Source organism: Hyaena hyaena, unplaced genomic scaffold (assembly GCF_003009895.1).
Source record: "Hyaena hyaena isolate Hyena2069 unplaced genomic scaffold, ASM300989v1 scaffold_125, whole genome shotgun sequence".
In the NCBI taxonomy this organism is placed as follows: domain Eukaryota; kingdom Metazoa; phylum Chordata; class Mammalia; order Carnivora; family Hyaenidae; genus Hyaena; species Hyaena hyaena.
The window spans coordinates 2,490,315-2,513,451 of NW_024080757.1; the positions used below are offsets into that span (position 1 = coordinate 2,490,315).

Consider the following 23,137-nt stretch of genomic DNA (forward strand, 5'->3'; position numbering starts at 1 on the left):
GATTCTGTGTCTCCCCTTCTCTCTCTGCCTCTCACCCACTCTTGCTCTGCCTCTCTGTCTGTCTCTCAAAAATAAATAAAAACATTAAAAAAAATCCTTAGTTTTTGCTCTTGATTCCCTTGCTTTTGGGGATGTGTCAAGTAAGAAGTTGCTGCGGTGGAGGTCAAGGAGGTTGTTTCCTGCTTTCTCCTCTAGGATGTTGATAGTTTCCTGTCTCATGTTCAGGTCCTTTATCCATTTTGAGTGTATTTTTGTGCATGGTGTGAGAAAATGATCTAGTTTCATTCTTCTGCATGTTGCTGTCCAGTTCTCCCAACACCATCTGTTAAAAAGGCTGTCTTTTTTCCACTGGATATTCTTTCCTGCTTTGTCAAAGATTAGTTGGCTGTATACTTTTGGGTCCACTTCTGAGTTCTCAGTTCTGTTCCATTGGTCTTTGTGTCTGTTTTTGTGCCAATACCATACTGTCTTGATGATGACAGCTTTGTAGTAGAGGCTGAAGTCTGGGATGGTGATACCTCCCGTTTTGGTTTTATTTTTCAGTATTACTTTTGTGCAGCAAAGGAAACAACCCACAAAACTAATAGGCAACCAACGGAATGGGAAAAGATAGTTGCAAATGACATATCAGATAAAGGGTTAATATCCAGAATCTATAAGGAACTCACCAAACTACACGCCCGAAAAACAAACAACCCAGTGAAGAAATGGGCAGAAGATATGAACAGACACTTCTCCAAAGAGGACATCCAGATGGCCAACAGACACATGAAACGATGCTCAGCATCCCTCCTCATCAGGGAAATACAAATCAAAACCACACTGAGATACCACCTCACGCCAGTCAGAGTGGCTAAAATGAGCAAATCAGAGAACTCTAGATGCTGGCGAGGATGTGGAGAAACGGGCACCCTCCTACACTGTTGGTGGGAATGTAAACTGGTACAGCCCCTCTGGAAAACAGTGTGGAGGTTCCTCAGGAAACTAACAATAGAACTCCCTTATGACCCAGCAATAGCACTGCTAGGAATTTACCCAAGGGATACAGAAATGCTGAGGCATAGGAGCACATGTACCCCAATGTTCATAGCAGCACTCTCCACAATAGCTAAAACATGGAAAGAGCCTAAGTGTCCATCAACAGATGAATGGATCAAGAAGATGTGGTTTATCTATACCATGGAATACTACATGGCAATGAGAAACAATGAAATCTGGCCATGTGTAGCAACATGGATGGACCTTGAGGGTGTTATGCTGAGCGAAATAAGTCAGGCAGAGAAGGACAGATACCATATATTTGCACGTATAGGAGGATTAGGAGGAACTTGACGGAGGAACAAGGGGCAGAAGAAGGGCAGAAATGGTGGGGGAAAGGGAGAGAGGCAAACCATGAGAGACTCTTGAATGCTGACCAAAACTGAGGACTGATGGATGTGGGGGGGAGGGGGAATGGGCATGGAGGAGAACACTTGTGGGGATGAGCACTGAGTGTTATGTGGAAACTAATTTGACAATAAACTATTTGTAAAAAAAACAAATCCTTAGTAATTTTATAGGTGAAAATGATGCTTCACTGTAAATTAAGTTTGTATTATTTTAATAACAGGCTAGGTTAAGACTTTTTCTGTAGTTGACAACTACTTTCCTTCTTAAAGTCTTACTGGTATCTTAGAAAATGTGTCATTTTTACCTACTCATAAAAAAGAATCACAAAGTAGTCTTCCTTGGAATACTGAATTTGTTTAATTACTTGAAAGTAATGAAAAGTGCTCCTTTAAAATATTTGAAAATATTTCCCTTAATTCAGGCCTTGCATACATTAGGACTCTGACTTGCAAGCTGAATGAGTATGTAGTGTTACATTCATTTAGAGGTACATATTAAACAGACATCTTTGGCCCTTATTGGTTCAGGATGTGATTAAAGGAGTTTCCCATCTCCCCCGACTCTAGTTCAAATCAGTGAAAATGTAACATAAATAACTCAGTGCTCTGAACTGCGCAATAGCACGTTAGAGTAACCTTTGAGATTTTATGGCCTTTGTCTGTCTCCAGTGTTACGAACCCTAAAACGACTGCTGCCTTTTGCAGTGCCTCCCCCCCCGGGAAATGTGTATCTGGTTTACTTCTGAAACCTGAGCACTGGTGTGGCCAGCATCAGGTTCCTTTTGCCTGGATCATGTTGACTTTCTGAAACACACAGAATAACATGGGCCTCGCCAAAGTAATGAAGATGCATGTATGAGAGAAAAGGAGTTGTGATCGAAACATACACACACACCATTAAATGGTTCAACAGTAAAGTCAAAATTAAACTGATACAGAAGCTATGCATCTTTCTAGAACTAGATGTCACTGAGTGAATACCCAAAAGGCATTACCCGTCATGAACAATTGGTATTTCCAAAATTCAGCGACTGAGTTTTAAAGGCTGTATTTCATATTAGTTTTTAAAATCCATGTTAGTTAACATATAGTGTAATAATGGTTTCAGAAGTCGAATGTAGGGATTCATCACTACATGTCCATCCCGCATCTAGCCCTCCCTCCCAACACCCCTCCAGCAACCCTCAGTTTGTTCTCTGTATTTAAGAGTCTCTTACGGTTTGCCTTCCTGTTTTTTCTTATTTTTCCTTCCTTTCCCCCATGTTCATTTGTTTCTTAAATTCCACATATGAGTGAAACCATAGGATATTTCTCTTTCTCTGACTGACTTATTCTGCTTAGCATAATACACTCTAGTTCCATGCAGGTTGTTGCAAATGGCAAGACTTTATTTTTAAGGAATCTCTAGGACTCACTCGAACTCACAACCCCGAGATCCAAGTCTCATGCTCTACCAACTGAGCCAGCCAGGCGCCCCAGTGATGTTTACATTCAAAACAGAGAAGACACTTAAAAAAATTATCAGAGCCAACCAGATCTTGAAAATAATCTGGAGTCATCCAAATTTCCTCTGGCCTAGTTGCAGCTTGCTTAAAAGAAAGTAATATTTACTCCTTCCCCCCCCCCCCCACCTTATAGAAAATCATAATCTAAAAAGTCGACAGTTCAGAAATACAGACACACAGTACTGGCATTATACTGAATATACTCTTTTTTTTTTTTTTTTAACATTTTATTTTTATTTTTGAGAGACCGAGTATAAGTGGGGGAGGGGCAGAGAGAGAGAGAGGGAGACACAGAATCCGAAGCAGGCTCAAGGCCTGCTTCAGCACAGAGCCTGACGCAGGGCTCAAACTCACAAACCACGAGATCATGACCTGAGCCGAAGTCAGACGCTTAACCGACTGAGCCACCCAGGCGCCCCTCTGAATATACTCTTCCGTAAGTGCTTCCTGAACTCTTTTAAGTGCTTGCTCCACAGTACTGTTAAATAGTCTTCAAGAACACTTTCTTATGTGCCAGGGTGGCCGCTCGTGCAGAGGGAAACTCACGGCTACGAGACTTACGGCCCCGCGACAAAACAATCAAGTATAGCTCTCCTTGGCAGGACTTTCTCATCCTGGCACTGGTGACTTCTGCCATACCTTCCTCTCGCCACCCTGGGTTTCCAACCCGAGCCGCTGTAATTCCTTGGGTGCAGGGTATGGGAATCCTGCCAGGGACTAAGGGAATGACCACTAGCCTGGCCAGTTCTGTGGCTTTCTGCCAGCAGCGGAGGGAAACAGGCAAGCTGCGGCTGCTGTCTTTGATCCAAACCCACTACGGGTCCACAGAACCCAAAAATGGTAGCTGTCTGATACTAAACCACTCGAACTTCCGCGGTCTATATACCTGGGCTCTGACAAAAGGCAAGTAACCTGGAAATTCACACGGAGTTGAGCCAGTCAAGTTTAAATCCACCTCGGGGGCTTAAAATGCTAAGCCCAGTTTGCCCCCAGATGTGATGCACTGGAGTTCTGAGTCGAGGAATAATTGGAAGGAACAGGTGTTTTATTCTGTAGAATGCAAATACCGAAAATCCACAAGAACCACAAGCACACAGGAACAACAAAGATCAGAAAACCAAAAAACATCTTGTGGTGAAGTAGAAGGCCTAGGGGATGGGAGGGAGCCAACATGATTTTAAGGTACAGTTTTCTTATTAGCCACCTGCCTGCCTGTGCAGCTTAGCTCCTGTGGGCTTCGGCTCCCATACCTAAATGAAAAAGATCGAAAAAAGAAGGGGCTGTACTAAGTTGACCTTACAGTTCCTCCCAGTGCTAACATCCAGTGAGTCTTATTTTTTTAAATGTCTGTTTATTTTTGTGGGGCACCTCAGGGTCTAACTCAGTCGAACGTCTGACTTTAGCTCAGGTCATTTTCTCGTAGTCCACGGGTTCGAGCCCTGCATTGGGCTCTCTTCTGACTCTCTCCTGTCAGAGTGGAGCCCACTTTGGATTCTCTGTTCTTCCCCTCTCTCCGACCCTACCCCACTCATGCTCTCTCCCAAATAAATATTTAAAAAAATGTTTATTTTTGAGAGAGAGCGAGAGAGAGAGCATGAGAGCAAGAGTGAGAGTGTGAGTGGGGTAGGGACAGTTCATCCTAAGAGGGCTGTGTGCTGGCAGCAGAGAGCCCGCCGCGGGACTCAACTCAGGAACCATGAGATCATGACTTGAGCCGAAGCTGGATGCTTAACCAACTGAGCCACCCAGGAGCCCCTCAATGATTGTAAATATAGACCCTATTACTTTGACTATTTAAGGGACAAACATCAATATCTATCTGTTACCAATATATTGGTATACATAAGGTCATGTGACTTAGGGTTATATCTAGAGTTATCAGTACAGTTAGTCTATCTTTTCTCCTGCCTTTATGGGGGGGGGGGGGTCCTGGAGGGAAGGCGGTTAGAGTTTAAAGACAGCGCCGCACCTGGGTGGCTCAGTCGCTTAAGCGTCCGACTTCGGCTCAGGTCATGATTTCACAGTTGTGAGTTCGAGCCCAGCATTGGGCTCTGTGCTGACAGCTAGCTCAGAGGCTGAAGCCTGTTTCAGATTCTGTGTCTCCCTCTCTCTCTCTGACCCTCTCCTGTTCATGCTGTCTCTCTCTTTCTCTCTCAGAAATAAATAAAACATAAATTTAAAAAAAAATTAAAAAAATAAAGACAGCGCCACAGGACAAGGCTGCTGATGTAAGGGAAGGCGGGGTCATGTCAATCAGGCCACGGTGCTGATGGGTCCCCACACATCTGAGCAGGTTCTAAGGTGCGGGGTGAATTAGGAGGTCCACTCTGGGTTCACACATGTGACTTAGCTTTTTGACCCTTCCCTCCACAGGCTTTTCACTAACTGTCAGGATATCTTGACCTGCCTTAGCGCTATTTTAAAAGTTTAAAGCTTAAAAAACAGGCACACAGGGGCACCTGGGTGGCTCAGCTGGCTAAGCATCTGATTCTTGGTTTCAGCTCAGGTCATGAGCTCACGGTTTTGTTAAGTTCAAGCCCTGCACTGGCAGCATGGAGCCTGCTTGGGATTCTCTCTCTCTGTCTCTGTCTCTGTCTCTGTCTCTCTCCCCATCCCCCCTTTCTGCCCCTTCCAGTTGAAGGACCCTGGTGATACTGTCTAGTATTTAATCACATATGCGCTTTAACGACAATAAAGTTAACAATCTTTTATAGATATCTAAGTATAACAAAAAGTGTTTCCTGAACAATAAGAGTTTGTAAAGACAACTGTAACAGCTAACATTTATTAAGCACTTACTACATTCAGAACACTGTACCCATCTCTTTAACATATATTCCCTTTGTTTTAAAATTCCTTCTAATAACCCTAGGGGGTAGGTGCTATTTTTCTAAATTTCCATTTTAGAGATTAGCTCAGAGAAGTTAAGCCAACTGCCCAGACTGCACAGCTACAAAATGGCATATTAAAACCTAGGGTAGAGTGCTTCTCTATTAAAAACTGTCCAAAATAGTTTCAAAGCTTACTGGGTTCTGTAAGTTGTGTGGGACAACGCGGGCCCATTATGCTGTTCAATGCCCCTGAACAGAAAGATTGATGGGACATATTCTACTTAGAAATCTGCCTTAAGAAAAGGCTGTCACTCCTCCTGAATGATAATACTTCCTGTTAGTAAAAAAACAAAAGCTGTGTACTTGGCTGTTTACCTATTTGCCTTTGCTCCCCAGAAGCCTGGGCTTTTATCTGCCACCATAGCAATGACTCCGATTTTGTGGGTGAACAACACGGTTCTTCCTATTTTATCCTAAGACACATTATTAGGGGCTTTTTACATAAGCTACTTGGAGTCTTCACACAAAAACAAAAACAAAACAGGTTTTAAGTAACAAAGGCAATGTGTTAGTAGTACAGAATTACATTTTAGTTACAATGACATTGTCTTTGGCCAGGTAAACTCAACCCGATGAGGCGGTGAAACAGTAACAATTCACTGTGCTTTTTTTTTTTTATGTTTGATTTATTTCTGAGAGACAGAAAGAGACAGCGTGAGCAAGGGAGGGTCAGAGAGAGAGGAAGACACAGAATCTGAAGCAGGCTCCAGGCTCTGAGCTGTCAGCACAGAGCCCGACGTGGGGCTTGAACCCAGGAGCCATGAGATCATGAGCCGAAATTGGACACCCAACTGACTGAGCCACCCAGGTGGCCTCACTGTATTTTCTTATTGTCTGCGTTAGCATACATGATCTCATTCCATATGGTAATTCTGTTGGATAGAGAAGACAGGTATGACTTATGTGTGCGCCTATCAGGCAACAAAACTAGTGATCAGAGAAAAGAGCTCCAAAGTCAAGCGACAAAACCTGTTTGAAGTCAGTTCTTCAGACTCTATTTATCATACTTCCAGTAAGTACTTAGTACAGTGAGTCTTAACATTTGTAAAAAAAAAAAATTAAATTCACAAATTCTATGATGGAGTGATTTCTTATACTACTTATAAAAATAGACTGCTTAAAAAGTAGAACATATTATAAATATTTTTTTGTGTTCACTTCACTAGAAATTCGAAATGGTCCAGTATGGCCCAGCAATCTTACTATACACGTACGTGTGACACTTCACATTCAAAGCACTTTGCTCAAATGTTGGTTAAGTCCTTGTAGACAATATGATCATAATTTGTATTATTGTGAAGAGCTGTTGTTGTCTTTTGTTTAATGTTTATTTTTGAGAGAGAAAGAGAATCCTAAGCAGGCCTTGAGACAGAGTACAAGCTGGGGAGGGGCAGAGAGAGAGGGAGAGACAGAATCTGAAGCAGGCTCCAGGCTCTGAGCTGTTAGCACAGAGCCCGATGTGGGGCTCGAACCCACGAACTTTGAGATCATGACCTGGGCCAAGGTAGGACACTTAACTGACTGAGCCATCCAGGCACCCCTGTTGCTTTTTCATTATTTCTTGGGGAACTCACTCTCCACCCACTCACCCCACCTCCCTCACCGTGTAGCCATTGTGGCTTAAGTGGGTTAATTGCACCCTCTGCTCTTGGGGTGAGAATCCTGGCTAGCTTAAGTCAATCTAACTCCAAATTCAGTAAAGTGCACATAACCCAAATCAATCGGGCTGCATGGGGCTTCAGTTGGATCTTCCAGGAGAGTGGCCTGTTGCCTTCTCTGTATTTGGTAGCATGAGGAACGATGGATGGGGCTACAGCAGCCACTTTGCTACCTCCAGGGAGGTGAGCCTGAGAAGAGCTGATCTATCAAAGCCCGCCCAGTAGTAGAACAAGGATTGCTAGTGGTGACTCCCTCTCAGTTCTGAATCAAGCCTTGTTTAATGCAAAGTATATCTTTAAATATATTTTTTAAAGTTTTTAATTTAAATTCTAGCTAGTTAACATACAGTGCAATATTGGTTTCAGGAGAATTCGGTGACTCATCGCTTACATACAACACCTGGGGCTCATTATAACAAGTGCCCTCCTGAAACCTGTCACCCATCTACCCCATCCCCCACCCTATCTTGATTTTTAATTAAGGGAGCCAATAAACTATAAATATAAATTATCTCTTGGTTGAAACCAGCATGAGTTGGGTTATTCATACCATAATCCTAAATAAAATATCCAGTAAATTGGTTAGGATCCGTAATGGTAGGTCACGTTATCAGATTAAATACAATATGGGTAAAACTAGAAATTCAAAATGGTAGATTCAGATCTGCTGTTTGAGCTGTATCAACAGAAGATCAACTCAGAGGGGGCAGAGTGTGTGTGTGTGTGTGTGTGTGTGCGCGCGCGCGCGCACGCATGCACATGCACAGTACAGGTGGGGGTGAGGTACGAGGGTCATAAATGTTTAGGGTAAGTGCCAGGAGAAATGGGAGGGGGGCTGTGTGCAGATGCAGGAAAGGATCCCAGTTGAGGGCTCAGCTGAGATGGGAAAGCATAACTTTATAACGATGCCAAGTAGCATAATCTCACTTAGAGCATTTGGAAGCAACGTCACAGATTCACACACTCTCACACACACACTCACACAAGTTGCGCAGGCACGTGCGATTCAGGCATCAGTCAATTTTTAAGCACCCCAGGTGATCTTACTGTGGACCTGTGGCTGGGAAGGAGCACACTCCATCATGAGAAGCTTGCACTCTTCAGAGAGCTCCAGAAGCACACCCTGCTTCCAGATCATTCCCCTGAATTTTATGTAAGTGGAACATAACTGGCAGAATAGAAAAGATGTCTTTGAAATATGAAATATGGAAACCACTGCTTGTTCACACAGCTTTTTAATTTACCAGGTGGGCACGGAACACTGAAGACGCCTGGGAGATACATATTCAAGAGTACCTGTGTGAGAGACAGTGAGACCTCGGAAAATCATCACCTTCGTCCTTTAAATGAATTTTTACTGAACATCTACTGTGTGTGGGCCACTGCGCTGATCCTTCGGGGTGACACACCCGACTGACCCAATGTTGGTCCTCAAAGCGTCCACAGTCCAGGGTAGGCGGAAGGACAATAATGAGCACATTAAAGGGACACCTCACCTGGAGCAGGTGGGCAGCGGAAGAACACAGGAGTCTTCCTCCCAGAGGGTCTTCTCAAGGGAGAGACGAGACAGGTGAAGGCAGAAACTGCAGCTTCTAGAGAAAGCGGCCAGTTCAAAGACGTGGGAAACGGAGACTGAGCGCAGAGTATCTGGGAAAGGCATAGAATTGGGAGGGCTGGAGCTCAAGGGGAAAGGGGAGGGGCTGTGGGCCATAACGTCACCCTGGGGCTCTTACTCTGTAAGCAGTGAGGGCTGTGGGGGTACTTTGCACAGGGGATTAATGCAGTGTGCAGTGCACCTTACAAACAACCCTGCAAAGCAGTGGGAGAAAGGACTGGGGTTTGGGAGGCCAGTGAGGCTGGAAACGGGGAGGCTGATCCCGGACAGATGAAGAGGTCCAGCAGCGAAACAGCACAGGCCTGCCCCGAGGCAGCTGCAGCGAAGACGCTGAGGTCCTGTCCAGATGAATCACACACACCAGTTCTGGAAAAATACGACTGGCCAAAAGGGGCAGGTGAAGGGAGAGGGAGAAGGGAAGGATGGCACTGTGGTCTACGGGTGGGCGGCTGGAGTGATGTGCTAACACGCATCAAGGCAGTAAAGAGCATGTAAAGAGAGAGGATCAGTTCAGTCCCACAGGGTCCCACACTGTCGAGGCACCACCCAAAGGCAATGCCCCGGCGTCCGCTGTGTAGACGTCTGGGATACAGGGGGGCGGCCATGCGTGCTCAAGGAACAGAACCCTGGTGGGAACAGGCAACAGCAGCAACAAGGAACAGCAAGGCAGAGAAGCCGGGAGGGAGAGGCCGGGGAGGTGTGAAAAGCCCTGGTAGGGATCAACACGCTAACGCGCGCCTACCGCGCTGTGAACTTACTACCCGGATACTATGAAATTAGATACCCCGGGAAGCGTTTTGCAGTCCTTGAGGGAAGCAGTAAATGCACGTCTGTTACATATTTAAAACTTATTATGAATGCTTAATGTGAACAAGATTTCTCATCCATGAGTTAAAGCCACTGGTCTTTATTTTTTTTTTTTTTTAATTTTTATTTACTGTTTATCCTAGAGGGAGACCGAGACAGAGCGTGAGCAGGGGAGGGTCAGAGAGAGAGGGAGACACAGAATCCGAAGCAGGATCCAGGCTCTGAGCTGTCAGCACAGAGCCCGACACGGGGCTTGAACTCATGAACTGTGAGATCATGACCTGAGCCAAAGTCGGACCTCAACCCACCGAGCCACCCAGGTGCCCCACCATTGGTCTGTATTTACAAATGAGCACCTCTGCACATCGGGACCAAACTGGAAACTGGTCAACGCTCGCTGAAGCCTCTGGAGAAGCAGACGGGAACGCTGAACCGCTGACCAGGCCTCGGGAGGTGTCGCTGACAGACAGACCTGGGGTGTCAGCAGCTGCGGACCCGCTGGGGCATAGACTGAGTGAGAGCTTGGCTGTTCTGCTCTTCTAAGCCACCTGCAGATCTTGGCAGTATTTTGTAGGGAGAGGAAGTCTGCTTCAGTTTTTGTGAGCAAATTTTCAGGTTCTGACCTTCCCTTCTTCAAGCAGGTGAAAGGTGAGGCTCTGTGAAGTCAGACGCGCACATCAGCCGCTGGGGCTGTGAGATACGTGGGCTTCTAGAATGTGTGGCAGGGACCTTCCTCCACATAAAGATGGTCGGACTAGAGCAAGAGGGCTCCTCTTCGTACCACAGGGGCCCCGGAGCAGGGACACGCTGCACAGAGGTGGTGCGTACACTGAATTTTCCACAAGACTCCTGACGCAAACACTATCCACTCAGTTTATGGTAAAAACACCCACATTTAATTTCTGACTACACTTGAAACCATTCAAAGGCGGCTGGTAATAAAGTGGGAAAAATACTATCAGCTGGAAAACATGGGCTATTTGGGGGGAATTATGTTATCTCAACTAATCTTGATATTATAGCTAAAGATTATATTTTAGTCATGACATGGACATGTATCTGCATATTTTTTGTATATCTAATATACATATATGTACATATTAATATTTATAAAAATACATTTTCAAAACACAAATTCAAAGATGTATTTCACATCTCCTTTTAAAATTCTTCTTCTTCTTCTTCTTGTTAAGTAGGTTCCACACTGGAGCCCAGTGTGGGGCCTGAACCCACGACCCTGAGATCAAGATCTGAGTTGACGTCAAGAGTTGGACACTCAACCAACTGAGCCACCCAGGCACCTCCACATCTCCTTTTTATATTATTTTTGTATTTTTAATGTTTATTTATTTTTTAGAGAGAGACAGACAGAGCATGAGCTGGGGAGAAGCAGAGAGAGGGGGACACAGAATGAAAAGCAGGCTCCGGGCTCTGAGCTGTCAGCACAGAGCCTGACGTGGGGCTCGACCCATGAGCGGCGAAATCACGACCTGAGCCGACGTCAAACGCTTAACCAACTGAGCCACCCAGGTGCCGCCACATCTCCCTTTTAAAAGTGACTAAATGAATATTACATTTTAAATTCTGGAAGGGTCAAAACGGACCTTTGTTGCATGGCAATATTCCAATTCCAATTCAAGTTAAATAAAGCTAAGCCTATCAGATCAATCTGTCTAAAGTGAGAAAATACTAAAATTCAAAAAAGTAGGGGCACCCGGGTGGTTCAGTTGATTAAATGTCCGATTTTGGCTCACGTCACGATCTCATGGTTTGTGGGCTAAAGCCCCATGTCAGGCTCTGTGCTGACAGCTCATGGCCTGGAGCCTGCTTTAGATTCTGTGTCTCTCTCTCTCTCTGACCCTACCCACCTTGCACTCTGTTTCTCTCTCTCAAAAAATAAATAAGTTAAAAAATTTTTTTTTCAAAAAAGCGGAGTGTAAAGAATATCTACTTTATGTAATAATGAAGACTTTCCTGAAGTCCACATCTTTATAGCCTGGAAGAAGAAAAGGTTTTGCACAAGGACACATGCTCAATTTAAAAAATATGGTAATTTTGGGGCTTCTGGGCAGCTTAGTTGGTTAAACATGTGACTCTTGATTTTGGCTCAAATCATGATCTCAGGGCTTGTGAGTTCGAGCCCTGCATCGGGCGCTGCACTCGGGCCTGCTTGGGATTCTCTCTTTTCCTCTTCTTCTGCTGGTAGCCCCCCTCCTTCCTTAAATAAACAAAAAATATATGGTACTTTCAAAATAAGAGGTCTAATTTCCTTACTCTTTCCGTAATGGATGTACTGTAAGATCAGCTGTAAAAATATCATATTGTATTCTATTTAAGTTTATTTACTTTTTGAGAAAGAGAGTGCACACGTGAGCACATGGGTGGGGCAGAGAGGGAGGAAGAATCCCAAGCAGGCTCTGTGACGTCAGCATAGAGCCCTACAGTGGGGCCTGATCTCAGGAACCAAGAGATCATGACCTGAGCAGAAATCAAGAGTCGGACGTTTAACCAGCTGAGCCACCCAGGCGTTCTGGTATATATTGTGTTTCTAAAATGCAAACTCTAAAATGTAGGACTTATACAAATCTTCTCAGACTTTTATTAGGAACCTGTACAGATTACATGATGTACATTTTGACTTAGTGTTTAGGAAAAAAAAATTATAACAACAATATCCTCAATTCATATTCTTTTCTATTCAAGGTTTTCGGTTTTATAAATAAAGTTTGATTTTTTATGCAGAGCTCCATAGGGTTCAGGGTTTTTTTCTTTCTTTCTTTTTTTTTTTTTAATGAAATCATGTGGTTTGAGCAAGTATGGGGGTAGGGAGAAGAAAGTTAGAGATCACAGAACCCTGAGATCAACAGCCACAGCACCTGCTACTCGGGAAAAATTAAGATTTCTACGTACACTTCTGCAGACGTTTTGGAGGAAGAAATAGGTTAATTTCTTCAATCAACAAATATTTACAGAGTGGCCCTCCTGTGCCAAGCACTGCTTTAGGTGTTGAAGAAAATGTACTGGATAAAACAGACAAAATCCCAGCTTAGGTTGGAGTAACTTTAAGTTTGCATTACTAGCAATAATGGTAACAGGACCGGCTACTGAGGTTACTGAGGCACCCTAATGTGCCGGATACTAGTGGTGAAGCTGACATTTAAAAAGTATAATTTTTGGGGCACCTGGGTGGCTCAGTTGGTTAAGCGGCCGACTTTGGCTCAGGTCATGATCTCGCGGTTCATGGGTTCGAGCCCCATGTCGGGCTTTGTGCTGACAGCTCAGAGCCTGGAGCCTGCTTCAGATTCTGTGTCTCCCTCTCTCTCTGGCCCTCCCCTGTTCATGCTGTCTCTCTCTCTCTCTCTCTCAGAAATTAAAAAAAAAAAAAGTATAATTTTACTTTAAGAACAAGAATGGTCATTTATTAAGCACTTACTGTGTGCTGAGTTATCTTCTAGAAGGCTTCCACTTCACCCTTAGGACAGTCCGATAAAGCAGGCCCTGGCAAATTTCACTAATTTTACACTGCACAGCTCTTTACAGTTTAGCATCTCTCCAGTTGAGAAGTATCTTCTAATCAATGGTGTCTCGACATTATAATAGGTGATGCCACTTTCCTTTCTTGGTGTTATAGAAATTAATGGTAAGTCTTAAAATCAGGAGTGTTTTTACAGTTTTATTCTCGTTTTACAGAGGAAACAGAGGTAAAGAAAACCTAAGTATCTTGGCAAGGTCCTACAGCTGGTAGGTATAGGAGTTAGAATTTTAAAGTTTTGAATGTACAAGTATGCGGAATCAAAGACCAAATTATTCTTTTCTTGTGACTATTTCTAACCACCGAGTGGCTACACACAGCAGAGAAATACAAATGAAAACTATAATAAGATATCGCTTTTGCCCTAAGAGGAACAGATTTTATAAGTTAGCTGACATAGTATATATGGGAGGGTGTGAGGAAATCCTGTTTTACATTGTTGGTGGGAATGTATTCTGGAACTTCTTGTCTAGTGGGGATCTTGTGATTCCTACCATGATTTAAAATGCACACACCCAGGGCTGATACAGCCATTCTATTTCTAGCAATTTATCACACAGTTAATATTTATGCATACATGAAGTGACATGTTTGTGAGATTATACACTGTAGCACTGCCTGTAAGATCCAAAGATCAGAAGCCACCCAAAGATCCATCGGTAAGAATCTAGTTAAATGTGGTCAACATATGGCTCAGGACAGATACGTTTATCCTTTTTTTAAAAAAAACGAACAAGGCGGGTTTTTATATACTGATTGAAATTATCTCCAAGATATGCTATCGAGTGCAAAAAGAAACGTAAGAATTTGTAGTACATTAACATTTGAATAAAAAAAGCACGCATCTACACAAACACACACATGCAGGTAGGTATGCGCTCATAAGTGCAAAAGTAACTTGAGAAATATACACGTAAAACCGGAAAGAGTGGCTGCTTCTGGAGAGGGGAAATGGGTCTGTAAGGGTAGGAGGAAGGCTTTCTTTGAATACTGGATTAAGTGATTACCAATTTTATAATTAAAAACCAAGAACAAACAGTACATTCTCCCACAGCTGTGGCCAGTACTACTTGACATTCTAAGTATGTGGTGACATGGACAGAGCATCAAACTGGGAATTTAGAGACTGGCTTTTAACCTTGTTATTTTCTGTGGGATGATGAGTAAGTGCTTTGTATAGTTATGATACGCAGGTCAAAATAAAAGTAAAATATACGTACTTCATATATGCAATTAAATTCTAGTCCATAATGCAAGGTCTTTTCCCGGAGAGGGGAAAAAACCCAAAAAGACATGATTCCCCATGCTAATGGCAGTCCCAGTGTAGTAGGGTGGAAGAGCCATGTCAATAATAAATATGTAACAGGGCAAAGTAATTAAATGCAATATTTGTGACCATCTCTCTCTACTCCCCATTGGATAAGAAGCATCTTACCCCTATTACTGTGTCTGTCCGCTAGGGAAAAACTCACGTTTACTGAATGGAACGGAATGCTAAGAGCATGACAAAGCAAACAATGAAGGCATATGTAGGTCAGAGAGGGAGCATGAAGACAATTTCCCGCGTGTGTCAGAAAAGATGCAAAGAAGGTGAAATGAAACTGGGTTTTGAAGGATGAATCCTACAGGACAAAGGAGCCCTTTCCTTACCCATGCGGGGGGGGGGGGGGGGGGGGGGGTTCAAGGGCTCTGAAGGCTTGCCCAGTCCTACAGTTGAGGATGACATGAAGAGACGATGGGCCTCCGTGCTGAGTTGCCACATTACTCTCGCCAATGGCAAGAAAGTATCAGAAGGCACCATGTTGAAGATTCCAAGAATTACACCCCCAAACGGAAACATAATGGAGGGCAAAAAGCAAGAATATCTAACATAATGTGTGGAGAAGTGAAGAAGCGGAGTGGTAAGAAAACAGGAGCACAGGGGCGCCTGGGTGGCTTAGTCGGTTAAGCGTCCGACGTTCGCTTAGGTCATGATCTCGCGGTTCGTGGGTTCGAGCCCCGTGTCGGGCTCTGTGCTGACTGCCGGCTCAGAGCCTGGAGCCTGTTTCGGTCTGTGACTCCCTCTCTCTCTGACCCTCCCCTGCTCACCCGGTCTCTCTCTCTCTCTCTCTCCTAGAAATAAATAAAACATTAAAAAAAAAAAAAGAAAGAAAGAAAACAGGAGCGCAAAGAACTGGATAGAGGAAGAGAATCAGCTTGCTAAAACCAGGTCTGTCAGACCAGGCTAAAACCAGGCAGGGGTAGTGCCGAGGGCAAAGGCACTTTAAAACCCTAAATACATCAACCTAAATGTTTAAATTAAATCTGAGGAAGAAAATGTTGCTAAGAAATAGTGAAGAGTAAAATCAAACAAGTGGCTTTAAAATCATCCCCATTCATGGGCACCTGGGTGGTTCAGTGGGTTAGGTGTCCAGACTCTTGATTTCGACTCAAGTCATGATCTCACGGTTCATGAGTTTGAGCCCCCCGTCCAGCCCTGTGTTGATGGCACAGAGCCTGCTTGGGATTCCCTCTCTCTCTGCCCCTCCCCTGTGCGCACACACGCGCGCGTGCCTGTGTGTGTGTGTGTGTGTGTGTGTGTGAGAGTGTGCACATTCTTTCTCTACAAAAAGATAAACATTAAAAATGAAAAAAAATCTCCCCCTTCAAAAGAAAAACATCCTAAAGTGAGTAAGAGAGAGCTGTTCCATGCACAGTGGCTAGATTATTAGACCTGACAGTAATTAAACATGGGCTAGTCTATTTTCTTACCCATGTGTGTTCCACATATTAACAGAGCTGAATTAAAAAGAACTTGAGTTTTTAAAACTCTCTTATTTTTACTTGACACGTGTGCATTTGAAATATCTCCGGAATTCCGAAAGGCACCCAGAGGTAGTGTCGAATAATGGGAAATATTAACAGTCATTAGGAGAAGCTGGTTATCTTATTTTTTTTTTCCCAGATGCTAACATTCTAGTCTTCCAACTTCAAGAGAAGAGTGTTAATGTATACACGAAAAAGGCACTGCAGATCCTGTCTATAATCCTGTCTCCTTAATCTTGCACAAAAACCTGCAGAGGACGAGTTATTGGCCCTGCAAGTACTTGCATTTCACTATTATTTGGCAACAGAGTTCTGGAAATTGTGCAAGTTGGAATCTGTATTGCAGGTTGGTAATCACAGGAGACGCACACACACTGGGGCTTTTCAGCCACTGAAATAATGTGCTGAGGAAGACGCAGGCCAGGCCCGGGGAGCCCATTCCAAAAACAGTATCAACCCACAGGCCACCAATCACAGAACTCCCGACAGTCTTAAAACCCAAGCAGTACAGTTAAAGAAAAAAAAAAAAAAAAAAACAAACCCAGCAGTAACAGCTTGCTTGTTTCTCTAGTGAATGCCTACACTAGTTGCCGTGCACATCAGGAACATTAATGTTTCTTGGTACATCTCAATAAAAATAACTTCGGCTACAGAGGAGTCATTAATTAGATTTCATGATAAAATATATTGCTCAGAAGGACGCCTGGGAGGCTCAGTGGGTTGAGGGTCTGACTTCGGCTCAGGTCACGATCTCACGGTTTGTGAGCTTGAGCACCTGGAGCCTGCTTTGTATTCTGTATCTCACTCTTTCTCTGTTCCTCCCCCACTCAAGCTTTGTCTCTGTCTCTCTCTCAAAAATAAATAAAATATTAAAAAAAAAATTTTAAATATATTGTTGAGAAAGTGTGTTTTCAGGGTGGGGGAAAAAGAATATTCTTATTCCTTGAGAATAAGATATGAGCACTTTTTAATTTAACTTCTGTTTGTGTCTGCCACAGGATTTTCCAGAATTCCCAGGTTAAAATTTTGTTACAAGTTTTTAGAAAACTAAGGTCAAGTGAATAAGTTGTTTAATCTTTTTTTAAGTTTTTATTTAAATTACAGTTAACATAAGTGTAGTATTAGTTTTCAAGTGTACAAAATAGGTTCAACACGTCCAAAGATCACCTGATGCTCATCACAAGTGCCCATCTTAAGCCCCATCATCTTTTTCCCCCCATCACAACCCCCCCCATAGATTTTATCTTTTTTTTTTGATTTTTCAAATTTATTTATTTATTTTGAAAGAGCTAGAGAGCGCAAGTGGGGAGGAGCAGAGAGAAGGAAAGACAGATTCCCAAACAGTTCTGCACCATCAGCCCAGAGCCGATGTGGGGTTTGAATCCACAAACCATGAGATCATGACCTGAGTCAAGATCAAGTGTTGGATACTTAACTGACTGCACCACCCAGGTGCCCCTGGTGGGTTTTATCTTCTTAATTAAAACAGTAAATGTTGGCAAAACTCCATCTGACACGGGTGTCAGCCTGTGAGAGTGGACCAAGCATGTTGTACAGGAAGGATGGGATGAGGAATAGGAACAAAACCCCTCCCATCCTTCACATTACACGCAGGGGAGGTTTTTAAATAATGCTTTTAAATTTCATTCCATTTTGAATTTTCTTTTCTTTTCCCCTATCTCAATTCGCCAAAGTGAAATATGTCATATACATGCAACCTGGATTGTCAGATAAAAATAGGATACCTATGGGGCGCCTGGGTGGCTCAGTCAGTTAAGTGTCTGACTTTGGCTCAGGTCATGATCTCCCGGTTTGTGGGTTCGAGCCCCGCATTGGGCTCTGTGCTGACAGCTCAGAGCCTGGAGCATGTTTCAGATTCTCTGTGTGTCTCTCTCTCTGACCCTCTCCTGCTCACGCTGTCTCTCTCTCTCATAAATAAAAAAAGCATTAAAATAAAAACAAAAGGATACCTAGCTGCATATAAATCCCAGATAAATGAATATTTTTAATATAAATATGTCCCACGTATTTCTCGAGACATATTTATATTAGAAAAAGTAGTCGCTATGTATCTGAAACTCAAATTTAACGGGGTGTCCTGCAATTTCATTTGCTAATTCTGAGCCCTGACAGATCGGGTGGCTAGTGCGTTGTTGTGGTTGGTGGGGGGGGGGGGGGGGAAGCGGCGGTGCACAGCGGTGGTGAGACACGAAACACGGTTGGGGGCAGGGTGCAAACACGGATGACAGAGGACTAGAGGGGGTGACCTAAGTCGTACCAGGCTCCAGCCCTTGGGACAGTACGGTTCCTCTCCCTGCCTTGTGTGCCTGGTAAGCATCGTCGAGGCGTGGAGGCAGGGTACAACCAACGGCAGCAAAAACTTTCAGGTTAGCGGGTACTTTTAGGTTTGATAAATAACTTGAAAATACTGTAACTGCCATATCTACGCAAATCATCTCCTGGTTATTTTTTATTAATACTTTCATACTGAATGTTGGCAAAGGATTTTGTCATGAATGTTGCTCTTTCCGGTTACTGACGGTGCTGAGAAGGCTCGGGTGGAGAGATGCAAGCGACAGTCATCTACTAAGTACGACATTGGTTAACGCAGGATCCGGGAAACTTTCCATTTTCTGCATCATGACCGCACCTGCCCATGGAAGGAAGTCATGAATGCCAGCCGGTGTCCTGATAAATGGAACAGGGCAGCATTTTACCTGCTTCTAAGCTGTCTTGCTGCCGTTTTCCTATTTCTATGTGTTACGATTTCAGTTGATTTTCTCCTCGACCTGTCTCAGTGGTTTAGACTCTGACTTGCCCTGTTTCTCTGGCATGAGCACCTCCTGCCATGTTGGTCCTAAAGAATTCCAAAGCCTTTGGCCAGAAGCCCTGTGAGGTCAGTCTGCCCTGCCCCCACGCCCATAGGGAGGAGTCAGGCAAGAAAGCAAGTTGGGCAGGGCTCTATGAGAAATGGAGTGCAGGGAGCACTGATCCGTGTTAGTCTCTGATGATAGTAGCCCTGACATCCCGCTTTATTCGAGATGTCTTTGCCCACATTAATCAGGTATAAGGTGAACCCGGGGGGAGAGCGGAGGTGAAGGTGGTGGTTTTTAGGACAGGCTTGGCCACTTTAAAAGGAGCTCATTCAGTGGAATCCTCAATGCTCTTCCCCTACTTCTGTTTTCTCTCTCATTCTCACACCTCTGTTTCTACGTGGAGTTTACCTATTTATTAATATAGTTTTGTTAATATTTCTTTATTTTGAGAAAGAGAGCGTGCAAGCAGGGGAGGGGCAGAGAGAGGAAGAGACAGAAAATCCCAAGCAGGCTCTGCGCTGTCAGCGCAAAGGCCGATGTAAGGCACGATCTCATGAACCGTGAAATCAAGACCGGAGCCGAAACTGAGTCGGACGCTTAACCGACTGAGCCACCCAGGCACCCCTCGAGTTGACCTGTTTAAATTTAGACTTGGAAGAGGGTAGAGAGGCAGGTAAGGAGGCCCAGTTTGACCTTGAGCTTGAACTGTCAATCCACCTGTTATCAGTGGATTTTTTTTATCTTACACAGTGGCTTTTCAGCTACTCGTGGCCCAGGGTGACGAGCCGAGGCCCTGGAGCTTGACTGCTCTGTAATTTACTAGCTATGTGACCTTGAGCGGTCACTTAATCTCTCCATGTCTCAGTTTCCCCAACTGTAAAATGGGATAATCAGAAGGGATGCGGACAAAGAGAGTTACGTGTGTGTGTAAAGCTATGACACCACCCGTTACAGGGTGTGCTCCAGCTGAGTAGTAATCCTAATCCTAATCCCAATCCCAATCACACCACCACCACCACCAGGTCCACTGAGATTCCATTCTTTTTGTCTACGCTCAGGGTGCCTGGGAAAGCAGAATTCTCATATCCATCAGGAGCTGCCTGTATCACTTTAGCAGCATTAAAATCTCTGCCATTTACACATACTTCCATACTACCCATCCCTGCAGTCAGAGTAACAACATAAACTAACATGTAAGAAAAACGTTTAACTTTCAGATCAATGTCCTTTTAAGAGGAAAAGAAACACATAAGTACAGTGGCAAAGGTAGGCTCAAGGAAACATGATGAGTTAGTTACTCGGCCTGAATCACACGCTGGGGAGGGTTAGGCTTTTGGATCTGTTTGGCACAGATCAGGAAGCAGCGGGTAGCCAGGGACTTGGGCTGCTGAAGTAAAAGAACCAGCTGACCTCTGTTTGCATCTTTGGTAACAATTATATGATCACCTTGGGAGAAGAGACATTTTGACAAATGGAAGCACAGACTTTGTGCCAAGAGAGCTCTTTAGTTATGTCCACTATTCGGAGGCCGAGTTAGTCCCCTGGCTTTGGAGTGGCATTCCCAGGGCCGATGAAGATGGTTTTCCTAGTCACTGAAGTATTCACTTCCCTGGGCCTCGAGGCCAGAACCTGAGCGTGCTTTTAGGGTGGCATGTGGCACAACATTAAGGCGACTCAATCAATTAGACATGTATCCAATTGTTCCCGATATTTAGCAACATCCCTGAGATTACTTTTTAAACAGTTTTTAGTCTTTGCCAAAGACAGGGAGGAGAGTGAAGTGCACAAATGGCTCTGGACAATCTGCTGCGGAGAAGTGTTTTAAGCACGGCATAAACATGCCAAATCAATAATGTGCTTCTTTATCCGCACGGGCCATGAAAATCTGGCTATCATAGACTGCCGTATCCATTAAAACCTGAATATGCTATTTCCAGACAGCAGATAGCTCGAAGCTTCACAGGGCCAGCAGGCAATAATCCAAATTCACATCTCCCACTCTGGGAGAACCACTCAGAGCACTCTGTTGCTACATTATGTTACTCAAAGTGCAAGGGATGAAGAAGGCTTCACAATACTGTGGCTGCCTCGGGACTGAGTCAAATGGCCATTATTCCTCAGTCATAAAGAGCTGGGGATGGTGACTTCTGTTACCTTAAGTCACTAGACAAATCTGATGAATGGAGAAATGTACATCAGCACAGGATTTCTAGAGTGAAACTCCCTCTTCTGCTTCAGGTATGTACAGAAACTTGATGCCACAGAAACTCATAGTCTCTTAGGGAAGAAAGGACGGTGGTTTAACCCAAGACGTTCCCCCCCACCAAGACTTTTAAAATGAAATTTTGCTGTGTGCTTCTGTCCACATGAAGCCACAGACAATATTTTACACTTTGTATTAACTACTATTTCACTGTACACTAGTAGACATGAATTCCCAGATGTCTTTGTACTAGTAGCAGTTCTTAATGCAGTCTTAGGAAGTGGGAGTTTTGCAAATACATATCAGTATTTTTTTATATTTAATATTGCACTTAAAAATGCATTGTGCTGATGTGTTACACTTATCTACTCAAGTTATGCCTACCAGAGCCGTTAAGATAAAAGTATCTTTTCCTTTAATATTTTTACAGTATCTAATTATATAAATAAGTAATTGGGGGAGGAATATGGATCCTACCCTCATTTTTCCAGCTCACATTTTTTTTGGTCCTTTACCCAATTACCAACACATGTTTAACCACTCGTTTACTATTTCTCCGTTGTTAAAGCACTTTGTATAATACTTCGTTTGCCCAACCTTTAGAAACTAGCTATATCAGAGAGTTTCCAAGATAAGTAATATTTACCCTTAAAATATCACTGTTTCTAAAAACAGACTACCCACATCTCCACTATTTTAAAACATCTGCTTCTTGATGTATGTAAGACCCTGTCATTTAACTCTGGGACCCCTAAAACATGTGGGATCTTTGGGTGTTTGGGTCCAAATTAAGTGGTCTTGGGCAGCTGCACTTTTTAGAGTCCCTTCGTTAATGACTTAGAGTCTTTATGGCCTTGCCCTGGCCTTCATTTTCAGTATGCCGCCACGTTTTAGTGGAGCTCTGGCTTCTTGAAGCAATAACCACCCTCTCTGTAAGTGCTGCTAAGGCTGACTGTGATTTGGGAAACCAGACATCTATATTTGTTAGAAATACTCTTTTTAAAAGTGGACTGTATGTGGATGGGGGGGAAGGTGGGGAGAGCTGAAGAAGTAATGAGGTAAGGAGAGAGAATTAAACATGGATTTTGATAGTCCCGGCTGGCAGACTTTGCAGACTCTGAGCAGCGTTGTACAGAGCAGAGAAGCCTGCACAGAAGTCCTCTGGCTGAAGAAAGCACTGATGTTTGTCTTCTATCTACTCACAGCCTAACTCATCAAGTGTATTCATACACAGCTGTTGCGGGGGCACATATGAATTTGTTTATAGTTTAATTGATACACATCTGTGCCTGTAGAAAAAAAAAAGAAAAAGAAAAAAACCAAAGCTTATTCCACCAACATAGCTTTATAATAATGTTTCTTCTCATGTGTGCCTAGTCATTCATGTCTACAAGTGTAGAAAATCATTAAAATAATTACAGTCACTAAAAGAACGTGAGATGCCCACTTCACAAAATACAGAAACTGTAAGAGTGGTAACCTGTTAAAGACTTATTTTTTCCTTCATAGTTTATTGTCAAGGTGGTTTCCATATAAGACCCAGTGCTCAGCCCCACAAGTGCCCTCCTCCATGCTCATCACCCCCCTTCCCCTCTCCCGACCCCCAGGAGCCTTCAGTTGGTTCTCAGCATTCAAGAGTCTCTCATGGTTTGCCTTCCTCCCTCTCCCCCACTATTTTTCCCCTTCTCCTCCCCCACGGTCCTCCGTTAAGTTTCTCCTGATCCACTTATAAGTGGAAACATATGGTATCTGTAAAGACTCACTTTTAATGGTGGAATATATACTAATGTATGCAGATTAACTGCATTTAGAAACTTATTCAACTATGCAGATGTTAAAAACCACTACAGGGGCGCCTGGGTGGCTCAGTCGGTTAAGCGTCCGACTTCGGCTCATGTCATGATCTCACCGTTAGTG

General features: G+C 43.7%; 1 protein-coding gene across 7 annotated transcripts in view; it reads right to left on the reverse strand.

Moving 5' to 3' along the window:
- CDKAL1 (CDK5 regulatory subunit associated protein 1 like 1) overlaps positions 1–23,137 on the reverse strand; it is a 706,117-nt gene that overhangs the window by 148,528 nt on the left and 534,452 nt on the right. The window contains exon 14 of one of the 7 annotated variants that reach the window (XM_039237463.1): positions 10,162–10,671. The exons of the other annotated variants lie outside the window; for them this stretch is intronic. Within the exon in view, the coding sequence (XP_039093394.1) occupies positions 10,498–10,671 (174 nt within the window). The 3' untranslated portion in view covers positions 10,162–10,497. Of the gene's footprint in view, positions 1–10,161; positions 10,672–23,137 lie in introns of those variants that run through there. 7 annotated transcript variants of the gene reach the window in all.